Source organism: Staurois parvus, unplaced genomic scaffold (assembly GCF_062004578.1).
Source record: "Staurois parvus isolate SC_StPar_1 unplaced genomic scaffold, SC_StPar_1.0 ptg000022l, whole genome shotgun sequence".
Taxonomy (NCBI): domain Eukaryota; kingdom Metazoa; phylum Chordata; class Amphibia; order Anura; family Ranidae; genus Staurois; species Staurois parvus.
Window position 1 is genome coordinate 246,623 of NW_028317818.1, and position 14,983 is coordinate 261,605.

The window sequence follows — 14,983 nt, forward strand, 5'->3', positions numbered from 1 at the left end:
TTGCCTTCCACATGATGGTACAGAGCTGCAATGGCCTTACGTGAAAAGGATTGTCTTTTCGGAACCTGCCACTGTGGTACAACACATTCTGCAAATTCAGGGAAGGGGGCAGAGTTCATCAGATGGAAAGGCAGCAGTTGTAACGCTAGCAATTTGGCTAGGCTAGCATTTAGATGCTGAGCATGTTGATGGGTGGGAAAGTATATATATTTTTTTTATGGTTCAGCAACTGGGGTAGCAAAATTTGCCTGCTGAAATCAACAGGTGGTGTACTACTATCAGATGGGGTGCCAGGACCTGTGGCACCCACTGCTGTACCATCACTCCTCTCAGTGGAGGCTGATGAGAAGTCCTGACATTTTAGAGTAGAGGTAGAGATCCCAGATGAGGAGAAACTCTGCACTTTTTTCGGATGTGGGCCTTTCAGGTGCTTTTGCCAAGGGGCTGCATGGCAGTTCATCATATGTCTTGTCAAGCACATGGTGCCCAAGCGGCTGGTGTATTGGCCACGCTTGATCTGCTTCAGAGACTGCAAACAGCAATGCTGCGGTCTGCTGCACATGTTGAAAAAAGCCCACACCAGAGAACTTTTGGAAGTCTGACGGGAGTCAGCAGTGCCCTGCACCTGTGGAGCTGTCGTGTGATGCCATCGGTTAGCTGCCTTTACACCTGCCCCTGGAGGACATCCTGCCTCATTGGGAGTTGTACCTCCTCCTCAATTTCCTCCTCTGTTCTCTCTGACAACCAAGTGCAGTCAGTGACCTCATCATCCCCGAACTCCTCATCACTGCCAACTTGGCAGTGTGCTGTGGCTAGGGGAACAAGACTGCCCTCACGTCACTCCTTTCATGAACCTGGGAACCACCATCGGAGTATTCAAATTGCTGCGCATCCTCCAGCAGCATATACAGTCAGGTCCATAAATATTGGGACATCGACACAATTCTAACATTTTTGGCTCTATACACCACCACAATGGATTTGAAATGAAACGAACAAGATGTGATTTAATTGCAGACTGTCAGCTTTAATTTGAGGGTATTTACATCCAAATCAGGTGAACGGTGTAGGAATTACAACAGTTTGCATATGTGCCTCCCACTTCTTAAGGGACCAAAAGTAATGGGACAGAATAATAATCATAAATCAAATTTTCACTTTTTAATACTTGGTTGCAAATCCTTTGCAGTCAATTACAGCCTGAAGTCTGGAATGCATGGACATCACCAGACGCTGGGTTTCATCCCTGGTGATGCTCTGCCAGGCCTCTACTGCAACTGTCTTCAGTTCCTGCTTGTTCTTGGGGCATTTTCCCTTCAGTTTTGTCTTCAGCAAGTGAAATGCATGCTCAATCGGATTCAGGTCAGGTGATTGACTTGGCCATTGCATAACATTCCACTTCTTTCCCTTAAAAAACTCTTTGGTTGCTTTTGCAGTATGCTTTGGGTCATTGTCCATCTGCACTGTGAAGCAGCATCCAATGAGTTCTGAAGCATTTGGCTGAATATGAGCAGATAATATTGCCCGAAACACTTCAGAATTCATCCTGCTGCTTCTGTCAGCAGTCACATCATCAATAAAAACAAGAGAACCAGTTCCATTGGCAGCCATACATGCCCATGCCATGACACTACCACCACCATGCTTCACTGATGAGGTGGTATGCTTAGGATCATGAGCAGTTCCTTTCCTTCTCCATACTCTTCTCTTCCCATCACTCTGGTACAAGTTGATCTTGGTCTCATCTGTCCATAGGATGTTGTTCCAGAACTGTGAAGGCTTTTTTATATGTTGTTTGGCAAACTCTAATCTGGCCTTCCTGTTTTTTAGGCTCACCAATGGTTTACATCTTGTGGTGAACCCTCTTTATTCACTCTGGTGAAGTCTTCTCTTGATTGTTGACTTTGAAACACATACACCTACCTCCTGGAGAGTGTTCTTGATCTGGCCAACTGTTGTGAAAGGTGTTTTCTTCACCAGGGAAAGAATTCTTCGCTCATCCACCACAGTTGTTTTCCGTGGTCTTCCGGGTCTTTTGGTGTTGCTGAGCTCACCAATGCATTCCTTCTTTTTAAGAATGTTCCAAACAGTAGTTTTGGCCACGCCTAATGTTTTTACTATCTCTCTGATGGGTTTGTTTTGTTTTTTCAGCCTAATGATGGCTTGCTTCACTGATAGTGACAGCTCTTTGGATCTCATCTTGAGAGTTGACAGCAACAGATTCCAAATGCAAATAGCACACTTGAAATGAACTCTGGACCTTTTATCTGCTCATTGTAATTGGGATAATGAGGGAATAACACACTCCTGGCCATGGAACAGCTGAGAAGCCATTTGTCCCATTACTTTTGGTCCCTTAAGAAGTGGGAGGCATATATGCAAACTGTTGTAATTCCTACACCGTTCACCTGATTTGGATGTAAATACCCTCGAATTAAAGCTGACAGGCTGCAGTTAAAGCACATCTTGTTCGTTTCATTTCAAATCCATTGTGGTGGTGTATAGAGCCAGAAATGTTAGAATTGTGTCGATGTCCCAATATTTATGGACCTGACTGTAACTGACACTATGATCAAATAATTACAGTGACTCCTCCGTGCATATTGGTGGTGCATCTGTGGTGGACAAGGAGCCTGTGGAATAGACCACTTTGGCAGCTGCAGTGAAAGGCAAAATAGTATGATTCTTGGAGACAGAGGATGAGTTATCCACTCCACCACTTCTGCATGTTGTGGCTCTATAATACGGCCCGCACCGGAAACAAAGGACAAGCGTGCCCTGCCTGCAGAGGATACACCATGTTCACGACCACCACTTTTCACCATGGACACAGAAGCTAATTGCCCTCTCTTAGCTGCCTGTGAGCAGCTGCCTTCCACTTTGTGTGGGATGGGATTTTGGTGCAATATGTTTCTGCTTGGTGCACTATAAACGTTAAAATTATTTTTTTTTGCCCCTATAACACTGTACAAGGCTGCCCACATAACTCTGAGCAAGGCTGCCCCTATAACACACTGCTCAAGGCTGCTCCTATCACACACTACACAACGCTGCTGTATAAGTAGCCTTATATATGTGGAGCGTTGACCTCTGAGCCATGATTAGCCAAAGTCCCCAAGACTTTGGCCAATCATGGCTCTTCCTCTGAATGCAAGCTGTGATTGGCCAAAGCATTGCACCTGACCTGTGGTCAGGTGCAATGCTTTCGTCAATCACAATGCGCCATAGTGCATTGTATTATGGGTCGCAAACTTCCCACCGAATGCCCCAACACACAAACAGCCAATGTTCGAGTCAAACTTACATTCGACTTGAACCGTCAGACCATCCTTAGTTGCAATTTGTCTGATTCTAGACAAGAGGAATGGGAACATGGAGTTCCTGTGTACCAGGTACTCCCAACATGCTTTTTTACTAACAGCTGTGGGGCTGTTTTCAGCACCCCTACTGATATTGCCGACACCTGTAGTCTGGAATCATGTTACCCTCTGCACTTTAATATCTGCTCCTTATTCTGAGCCCTCTTTAGCTCTGTTGCGTGTGGCTGTACTCGCTGCTCTTTTGGCTGAGGTCTTTAGCATGGTCATGCATAGCTTTATGGCCTAAATCACCCAGTTATATTTGCTGACTTTGGTCACAGAGGAGAAAAGTGTCAGGAAAGTCCTTCCAGTCTTCTGAAAGATCCTCATGATGAATGCTAGCCTTCTGGGCTGGGGGGAGTCCTGGGCAACCTGTCAGTGCAGGGAACTTGGTCTTCAATGCTCTACACTAGCCCATGGGAATATGGTATGCTAAACTGGTAAGACTACTGGCAGATGCTACATAGGCTCTGTCGTATCCTCAAGATCTGTCCAAAGAAGTGACTGGAAAAAATAGGCGCTGTGGAAAATGCTCTCAGACAAGCACCTTAGTGAAGGTGCATCTTTATTGGGTGAGACAAAGTAGCAAATATAATAAAATTGAACAACCTGAAGTGGACAGTGTGACTCCAATGGACGGCCCGTCCGCTCTGAGGGGAGCTGAGATCAGAGAATGCTCCTGTCGGCTTCAAATCACGTGGTGTCAGCGTACCAGCGTCCTGGGTGGTGTCACCACGGCAAGCGAAGGCAGTGTCCGGCGTTGGCTTCAGCTGGGAGCATATGTAGGGTTACCAAGACGACATGTTTTGCGCAGTTGTGCTTTGTCAAGTCTCTGGTAACCCTGGCCAGCGGCCATTATATAGAAGACCATTAAAGGGAAGGCTGGCTGAGTGTAATTAGCAGGGGATGGGGTGTCAATCAGAGCGGACGGCTCGTTCTGAAGCAATGCTGAATACAAATTTAAAGGTACAAATTGCAAAATATAAAAAGTGATATATATAAAAACAATATTAGAAAGCATGATATACTTTTATCTTTCTGCTAAAGATAAAAGTATATCATGCTTTCTAATATTGTTTCTATATATATCACTTTTTATAATTTGCAATTTGTACCTTTAAATTTGTATTCAGCATTGCTTCAGAACGAGCCGTCCGCTCTGATTGACACCCCATCCCCTGCTAATTACACTCAGCCAGCCTTCCCTTTAATGGTCTTCTAAATAATGGTCGCTGGCCAGGGTTACCAGAGACTTGACAAAGCACAACTGCGCGAAACATGTCGTCTTGGTAACTCTACATATGCTCCCAGCTGAAGCCAACGCCGGACACTGCCTTCGCTTGCCGTGGTGACACCACCCAGGACACTGGTACGCTGACACCACGTGATTTGAAGCCGACAGGAGCATTCTCTGATCTCAGCTCCCCTCAGAGCGGACGGGCCGTCCATTGGAGTCACACTGTCCACTTCAGGCTGGTCAATTTTATTATATTTGCTACTTTGTCTCACCCAATAAAGATGCACCTTCACTAAGGTGCTTGTCTGAGAGCATTTTCCACAGCCCCTATTTTTTCCAGTTCTCTTCATCATGCATATGATTAACAAGGCAGCAGTGGTGAGCTCATGATTAACTGTTTACATGTTTCCACCTGGAGTGGCCTCTCTGCGCTCATTTGTATGAGTTTTCCAAAGAAGTGATTTGCCATCCTGTTTTGTGGTCACTGGCTTTAACAGCAAGGACATAATTGAGTCTGTGGATCCTATGATGCTAACGCTAGGAAGTCTTCTCACAAGGTCTATCATTGAACATGGAAGGCATACTTCACTCAGTGTGAGTGTTGAGTCCTATCTCTCCGGGTCTGGACCAATGTTTGACTCTCAGCATGATCAGTGGTCAGGTTTCTGCCCCTTCTATTCTGTTTAAGTACCGCTGGCCTCTTGTTCTCATTCCCATGTATCTTCCACCCCATCTGTTTCCCCATGACTTCAGGGGATATGAATCAGGCTCTCTGCACTTCAGAAACCACCATTTGAACCCACTAGAGATACACCTCTCACTATTCTCACCCACAAAGTAGTTTCCCTTGTAGTCATCACCTCTACTAGGCCAGTAAATGAATTAGCAGCCTCCTTTTACAAGGGTGTCATCGATTCAGTCAAGTATTTTGCAAAGAAAAAAAACGATATATACAGATTCAGGTTACAGCGTTTTACACATCTGTCTTTAGCTCAGTTTATACCAGTGTGCACTTCAGCTCAATTTATTTTACATCTTTTTTTTTTTCAGAAACCAATCATACAGTGGGGCAAAAAAGTATTTAGTCAGCCACCAATTGTGCAAGTTCTCCCACTTAAAAAGATGAGAGAGGCCTGTAATTGGCATCATAGGTAGACCTCAACTATGAGAGACAAAATGAGAAAAAAAATCCAGACAATCACATTGGCTGATTTGGAAAGAATTTATTTGCAAATTATGGTGGAAAATAAGTGTTTGGTCACCTACAAACAAGCAAGATTTCTGGCTCTCACAGACCTGTACCTTCTTCTTTAAGAGGCTCCTCTGACTTGCACTCATTACCTGTATCAATGGCACCTGTTTGAACTTTTTTTTTGTTTATCAGTATAAAAGACACCTGTCCACAACCTCAAACAGTCACACTCCAAACTCCACTATGGTGAAGACCAAAGAGCTGTCGAAGGACACCAGAAACAAAATTGTAGACCTGCACCAGGCTGGGAAGACTGAATCTGCAATAGGCAAGCAGCTTGGTGTGAACAAATCAACTGTGGGAGCAATAATTAGAAAATGGAAGACATACAAGACCACTGATAATCTCCCTCGATCTGGGGCTCCACGCAAGATCTCACCCCGTGGGGTCAAAATGATCACAAGAACGGTGAGCAAAACTCCTAAGACCACACGGGGGGACCTAGTGAATGACCTGCAGAGAGCTGGGACCAACATAACAAAGGCTACCATCAGTAACACACTACGCCGCCAGGGACTCAGATCCTGCAGTGCCAGACGTGTCCCCCTGCTAAAGCCAGTACATGTCCGGGCCCGTCTGAAGTTTGCTAGAGAGCATTCGGATGATCCAGAAGAGGATTGGGAGAATGTCATATGGTCAGATGAAACCAAAATAGAACTGTTTGGTAGAAACACAACTCGTCGTGTTTGGAGGAGAGAGAATGCTGAGTTGCATCCAAAGAACACCATACCTATTGTGAAGCATGGGGGTGGCAACACCATGCTTTGGGGCTGTTTCTCCGCAAAAGGACCAGGGCGACTTATCCATGTACAGGACAGAATGAACGGGGCCATGTATCGTGAGATTTTGAGTGCAAACCTCATTCCATCAGCAAGGGCATTGAAGATGAAACGTGGCTGGGTCTTCCAACATGACAACGATCCCAAACATACCGCCCGGGCAACGAAGGAGTGGCTTCGTAAGAAGCATTTCAAGGTCCTGGAGTGGCCTAGCCAGTCTTCAGATCTCAACCCCATAGAAAACCTTTGGAGGGAGTTAAAAGTCCGTGTTGCCCAGCGACAGCCCCAAAACATCACTGCTCTAGAGAAGATCTGCATGGAGGAATGGGCCAACATACCAGCAACAGTGTGTGCCAACCTTGTGAAGACTTACAGGAAACGTTTGATCTCTGTCATTGCCAACAAAGGATATATAACAAAGTATTGAGATGAACTTTTGATATTGACCAAATACTTATTTTCCACCATAATTTGCAAATAAATTCTTTCCAAATCAGCCAATGTGATTGTCTGGATTTTTTTTCTCATTTTGTCTCTCATAGTTGAGGTCTACCTATGATGCCAATTACAGGCCTCTCTCATCTTTTTAAGTGGGAGAACTTGCACAATTGGTGGCTGACTAAATACTTTTTTGCCCCACTGTAGGTGACAAATCTATAAACAAAAAATGTTTCTTGTTTAAAAACAGACATGAACATTTGAAAATGGATGGAATCTGTTCACATCCAATCAGATCTGTATAAACAGAAAAATGCAAAGTCTTGTTTCATTTAACCACTTGCTTTCCTGAGGATTTACCCCCCTTCCTGACCATGCCATTTTTTGCATTACAGCGCTGCGTTACTTTAATTGACAATTGCGCGGTCATGCAACGTTGCAACTGTAGCAATCGTGCACACAGAGATGGATGCGAACCTCCATTTTGGCAAAGGCCTCCATCTTCTATCATTTTCTACTCCCAAATCAGCTTCCCTCATCCCCACTCCCTCTCTGTTGAGTGACACGTGGTCCCTGGATGCTGAGTTCAAAAAGGCATCAAGGCCCAGCAGGAGAGCTCATGGCTATAAACCCCAATTAGCCTGGCCCCCATATGTCTGCGAGACTCTGCTTGGAAAAGGATCGTAAAACCATAAACCAGTCCCTCGCTGAGCTACAAAGACATTCCAGGTAGTCGTAAACCAGACAGCACATTCAACATCCATTTTCCCCCTATGATTTCACATCTTGGAATATGAAAGACTTACATAAAAACCAGGCATATATTCAGACCGGTCACTTTAATACAAGTCGTGTGATATATTACACCCCCTATCTGACATCTACAGGAGAGCAGAAACTGATATCTCCTTAACCATCCCAGCAGGTATGTCATATTTCATATCTAGACGTTCAGCAGATGATTCTGTGTATTAATCTACCCGTGAATAGAATGTTACATGTACCTAGGAAAAGTTATTGACCATAGTATAATTTGGGAGGGATTTGGTCATAGCCTGAGCTCCCCACCTACAACACCCCTCCCCAAATGAGGCGATTGGTTCTCTACTTTCAGGAGACACCCTGCTGAGTTCCTAAAAAAAGGCTGTTATGCTTGGAGTTAAGCTGAGCCGAGTTGAGATAAGTTAAAGATTCTCCCTTTTAACATCAGAACTAACTTTGGGACATAAGGCACCCTTTTGGCTCAGGAAACTTGATCTGCTTAAACCAGGACGTTTGGCAAGTACTTTACCTCCCTAAATTTCTTTGTTATCTCTTTGCTGTGTTATTGTTCTCTGTATATATATATATATATATATATGCTACACCTTTTTTCTGTAAATATGTTTATTGCACCCTTTTGACCTTTTAGTAATAAATCTTACTTTCTGAAAGTGTTGAACTGTTTCTAAAGCTCTTTAATGCAAACTAAGAACCCGTCTCTGAAGAGCGCTACTGTGTATGTTTTAACCTCTGTATACCCTGCCTGCGGTGACAGTGGTATACAGACGATTATTCAACCATCATAGTGTTATTGCCGAGTTTCCTCTTTCTCTGTACAAAAAGGAGGTGGTGGCAGGGTGAAGGGTTAATTGCGTAATTAACCTGACCCAGTAACAATCGCTCCCAGGCTGCAAGTACATAGATTGTGGTCCATTAGCTGGAAAATCTTTGTGCAGGGTGCAGCTGGGCGTGGCATTGTTACGCACGTGACAGCGCAGTTTTAGATTGGCTAGTCCTTCGGTCACAAGTTTGGTGAGAAGGGCTGGGGTCTGACGCCACGATCGTCACAACAACCAAATGAAATTTATGTCCTTTTTTTTTCCCCCCACGAATTAAGCTTTCTTTCGGTGGTATTTGATTGTGCGTTTATTTTTTTGCGCTATAAAAAAAAAGCGACAATTTTGAGAAAAAAACAATATTTTTGACTTTTTGCAATTAAACATGTCCAGTGAAAAAATTTTAAAAATCAAATTTCACCATAAATTTAGGCCAAATTGTATTCTGCTACGTCTTTGCTAAAAACAAAATCCCAATACATGTAAATTAATTGGCTTACATGAAAGTTATAGTGTTTACAAATGGCAGTATATATACTGGAATATTTTTTTTTTTTTAATTTTTACTAGTAATGGCGGCAATCAGCAACTTATAGCAGGACTGCGGAAGGCATTCTGACACTGGGGGGAACTGACATCCCCAGTGACACCAATATAGTGATCAATGCTAAAAAAAAAACCAAAAAAAAACAAAACACACTAATGGCACTGGGCAGGAAGGGGTTATCATGAAGGATGATCAAAGGGTTAACTGTGTGCTGGGAGTGTTTCACAGAGGGGGCCGTGTCAGTGTGCTTCACTGTAAGCACACTGCTCTGTATGGCTGTTCTGAGCACAGCCGTGCAAAGCAGTGTGCACGAGCTGACAGGGAGTACTGTTCTCCCCATCGGAGATCCTCAGCAATCAATGGGTATTTGCGAGCAATCACTGGTCAGGATTGACCGCCGTGAATGGTGACACGGGTAGGGCGCACGGTCGTCCCCTACCCATAAATGAAAATTCACGTATATATACACGTGATTTTGCGTTCCCGTGCTGCCCTGTAGCACTATTTCTGCTATAGGGTGGATGGGAAGTGGTTAAACAATAGACCTGAATGGACATGGCTATAGGCAGATGTAAACAGATAATCATCTGTTTACATCTTCAAGTCCATAGAAATGAATTGCTGTCCATTTTCATCTGAAAATAGATGAAAAACAGATGAACGAAATGCCTGTGAAAGGGTCATATCCTGCAAGGAACCTTGATTTGCATAGCAAGAGAATGATGTTGAGTGACCAGAACTTCTTGGTTAAGGGCGACATAATATTTTAACCTCATGACAGATCATCACAGTCTCACACCATATGTGAAAACACAAGATGTACAATACATACAGTGAAGGAAATAAGTATTTGATCCCCTGCTGATTTTGAATGTTTGCCCACTCACAAACAAATGATCAGTCTAAAAATCGAATGGTAGGTGTATTGTAACACAAAGACAGAATAGCAACAAAAACATAAAAATAGTGAGGGCTCTGTCCACAGCAGAGGTACTCGGGGGACCTGGCATTCTTGCCAGTACCTTGCATGGCCGTAGAAATCTAGAATCAAAAATCTATGCGCATTGGCGCACGGACGCGAGCCGGAATACGCATGCGCACTGTTCCACACACATTAGCTCAGTTTGGCGCCAGACTGCCTCTATAAGGAAGTCCATCAGTCCCTCAAATTGCTGGTTGATCTCGGGCTCCCCAGTACCTTTGTCCATGTTCCCTTACTACTGTGATCTCCTGTTACCGATTTGGCTTGTTCCTGGACCTGTCTTCTCTGCCTGACTCCTGATCGGACCGTGGCTTGGCTAACAGATATTCTCACCTGCTCTCCTGATCTGACCTTGGCTTGGCTAATAGATATTCTCACCTGCTCTCCTGGTCTGACCTTGGCTTGGCTAATAGATATTCCCACTCACTCTCCTGTGTATGACCCCAGCTATCCTATTGACTACGTTTGTTCCAATCTCCACCTGGCATCGTACCTTGGCTTTGAACCGACTACTCTGTGGTCCTCTGCTACCCTGAAGGCCTGCATACCTCTCAAGGGCGCCCCTTGTCTGCAGACACCATTCCAGTGCATCAGCTGTGCTCCTGGGTGTACCACTGACAAGCACTTCTACAGGCGACCTGTGCTACTTTGGGCCTGACTCCTTCTGTCCCATATCCAGGGGAGTTTGGAACTTAGCCACAAGGGAAGCCCTCTCTCCATTGGCCTCTAACACCAGGTACGTGATAGAAATGCATGTCTAACAAATTATGCACTGATTTGCATGTTCATGAGGGAAACAAGTATTTGATCCCCTATCATTCAGCAGGATTTCTGCCTACCAGGTGTCTTTTATACAGGTAACAAGCTGAGATTAGAAGCAGTCTCTTAAATGGAGTGCTGCTAATCTCATTTTGTTACCTGTATAAAAGACACATGTCCACAGGAGCAATCAAACAATCAGATTCCAAACTTTCCACCATGGCAAAGCCCAAACAGCTGTCCAAGGATGTCAGGGACAAGATTGTAGACCTACACAAGGCTGGACTGGGCTACAAAACTATTGCCAAGCAACTTGGTGAGCAGGTGACAACAGTTGGTGCAATAATTCGCAAATGGAAGAAACACAAAACAACTGTCAGTCTCCCTAGGTCTGGTGTACCATGCAAGATCTCACTTCGTGGAGTGTCAATGATCATGAGAACAGGGAGGAATCATCCCAGAACTACACGTGAGGATCTTGTCAATGATCTCCATGCAACTGGGACCACAGTCATCAAGAAAACAATTGGTAACACACGACACCGACAAGGATTGAAATCCTGCAGTGCCCGCAAGGTCCCTCTGCTCAAGAAAGCACATGTCCAGGCCCATCTGAAGTTTGCTACTGAACATCTGAATGATGCAGAGGTGGACTAGTTGAAAGTGTTGTGATCAGATGAGACCAAAATCGAGCTCTTGGGCATCAACTCAACTCATCATGTTTGGAGGAGGAGGAATGCTGCCTATGACCTCAAGAACATCATCCCAACTGTCAAACATAGTGGTGGAAACATTGTGCTTTGGGGGTAATTTGCTGCTAAGGGGACAGGACAACTGTAACGCATCAAAGGGACAATGGACAGGGCAATGTACCAACAAATCTTGGGTGAGAACCTTCTTTCCTCAGCCAGGGCATTGAAAATAGGTCGTGGATGGGTGTTCCAGCATCACAATGACCCAAAACACACGGCCAAGGCAACAAAGGAGTGGCTCAAGAAAAAAGCACATTAAGGTCCTGGAGTGGCCTAGCCAGTCTCCACACCTTAATCTGATTGAAAATCTGTGGAGGGAGCTGAAGGTTCGAGTTGCCAAATGTCAGCCACCAAACCTTAATGACTTGGAGAGGATCTGCCAAGAGGAGTGGGCCAAAATCCCTCCTGAGATGTGTGCAAACCTGGTGGCCAACTACAGGAAACGTCTGACCTCTGTGATTGCCAACAAGGGATTTGTCACCAAGTACTAAGTCATGTTCTGTGAAGGGTATCAAATAATTCCCCACATGAACATGCAAATCAGTGCATAATTTGTTAGACATGCATTTCTTTTGAATTTTTTTGTTGCTATTCTGTCTCTCAGTGTTACAATACACCTAACATTCAATTTTTAGACTGATCATTCCTTCGTGAGTGGGCAAACATTCAAAATCAGCAGGCTGATGCCCTCCTCCTCCCTGGACACTGTACTTGTCTGTGAACGATACTGCACACACCTGCACTTTCTCCCCTGCAGCTTTGTAGTTGGCTGCTATGTTGCAGTTCTGACCTGTGAAATTCCATGGTCAGAATGTTAGCACAGCTGCAGAAACCAGCTACACACTGTGCAAATCAAGGTTGTGTGGAAGGGAATCCAATCTCGGCTATGTGTAATGTGTGGCGAGGAAATGATTTGTTGCCTGCACCCAGCCTGTGTGCAGTGGAAAAGAGTTCTTTCTTGTACTTATTAACCACTTTCTGACCGCCCTATAGCAGAAATACTGCTACAGGGAGGCACAGGTGCGCAAAATCACATATATATGTGTGATTTTGCATTTCTGGGTAGGGGGCGCGCATGAGCCGCACGTGTGCCCTACCTGCGCCGCCATCAATCACCAGGTCCTGACTGGTGACATGTAGCAGAAAAACATATTGGCCTAAATTTCTGACAAAATTTGATTTTTAAACTTTTTACTGGATATGTTTAATAGCAAAATGTCAAAAATTGTTTTTTTCTCAAAGTTTTTTTTTTTTTTTTAAATAGCGCAAAAAATAAAAAACGCACAGGTGATCAAATACCACTGAAAGAAAGCTCAATTCGTGAGTAAAAAAAAAGGACGTAAATTTAATTTGGGTGCAGCGTTGTATGACCACGCCAGTTAAAGTAACGCAACGCTGTAATGCAAAATATGGCCTGGTCAGGAAGGGGGGTAAATCCTCAGGAGGGCAAGTGGTTAAACAGATATACAGAGGTTGGACAAAAAAACACTACATTGATTCGTAGGTGTGAAGGTAACGACATGTATCACATTGAATGTGGAAGTGATTTAACACTCTTTTACTTCCGAGCAAATTGTTGTGGGCTGCTTAGCTGGTGCCTTTGTGACCTAAGTTGGAAATTTATTTGCGGTGTCGCAAGGTACAGTATCAAAGGTTAGGGCGGCATATACGGCTTCTGAGAGAACGTTGTCTGATAAGCATAAACCCGTCGGACATGGTCAAAAGACTGAAAGAGACAAAAGGATATTGCGCAAGACTGTGACCCAGAATAAGAAAACAAGCGCTGGAAAAGTGACTGCAGAGCTCAATCTCAGTCTTCACAGCAACTTCAGTCACTGAAGCACCAGCTAAGCAGGCACCAACAATTTGCACTCTTTGAAGCTCAGTAAGCTCTGACATGACTCCGTATTACTAGCAGCACATGCAATGAATGACGAAAGTGAGGCTTTGCACTTTTTAGCTAAGTGTCTCATCGCACAGCGGAAGCAAAAGAATGTTACATTACTTCTGCTTTAAATGCAAAACATGTGGTCACTTTCGCACCTTCAAATCATGTAGTGTTTCCATTTCTTTTGTCTAACCCCTGGATATCAAAATGCTTCCAATGGAATACCTGACAGACCAAAGGGAGAAAAAAAAAAAAGGAGATATTCTTTGTTAGGGTTTACATACACTCTATGGTGACCGAGTTACTTCACGTGGCTATAAAAATTGAGTATGTTCTTGACACTCATTAGCAACAAAATGTGTCCAACAGGACAGAAAAAAAATCCAGCTGAATGTTACTAACTACAACTAGCTAAACCTTGACCTGGATAAATGAGGATCTTCGCAGACACAGTGATGTTGATTTACTAAAACTGGAAAGTGCAAAATCTAGTGCAGCTGTGCATGGTAGCCATTCAGCTTGTTCAATTAAGCTTTGATAACAGAAAGCTGATTTCTAGTTTCTATGCAGAGCTGCACCAGATTTTGCACTCTCCAGTTTTCATGAATAAACCCCAGTGTACTAAAGTTTGTCTAATGTTGCCTTAGTGTGTGTTTATATGTTAAAATTGTATTGGGAAGGTTAATAAAGATACATAAAAACTATGGAGAAAAAACAAAAAGCAAATAAAACACCACAATTTGTGAAAATAAAAATTTAAACATTAAACAAATTAAGGTTTTGTGACATCCAATAATATTAAATCCAATCAAACCACACAATTTGTAATGCTTTCTTAAATGACGTGTCTGGTCAGCAGTTGGACATTTGCAGTGATGTTAGTCATTTTCTGGTTTGGTCCGATACTTCTTCCAAGTGTGTTCAGTTTCTTCTGCATCCATCCATTCCAGCCAACGGTTGTAGTAACCACGGAAGCCATCAATCTTCTCTAAGAACACATTTTTTCTCTGGTACTATAAAAAAAAAAATTGTACTAGTTTTAACAGCTAACATGTGATATGCTGTTGTGGTCAGGCTTAGCCTGTATTCATACCTCTCCATGCATAACAGTGGCTAATATGTGTACAAACATTGATGTGCCCTAAAAGTGTGAATGTGTCCTTAGAAAAATTTACTCTTTTATATATTAGGTTCCCAAGTAAGTGTTTCTTTGTACTGGGACATCAGGGGACAGTTTTCTATTGTTCTTGGCCAAAGATACACATACTGCCCAATACAATCCAAAATAATAAAGGCCATAACGAACCATCAAAAAAAAAAAACCTCATACAGTGGAATTTAAAGAAAATTCTAAATTGTGATTACTTTTTAGAAATACTTTGCCCATACAAA

The 14,983-nt window shown here is 43.5% G+C and overlaps 1 protein-coding gene across 1 annotated transcript in view; it reads right to left on the reverse strand.

Annotated features, from left to right (window-relative positions):
- Positions 1-14,330: 14,330 nt before the first annotated feature.
- Positions 14,331-14,983, reverse strand: part of PTCD1 (pentatricopeptide repeat domain 1) — a 28,105-nt gene continuing 27,452 nt past the window's right edge. Inside the window, exon 9 of the mRNA XM_089691402.1 lies at positions 14,331-14,604. Within this exon, the coding sequence (XP_089547528.1) occupies positions 14,470-14,604 (135 nt within the window). The 3' untranslated portion in view covers positions 14,331-14,469. The remainder of the gene's footprint in view (positions 14,605-14,983) is intronic.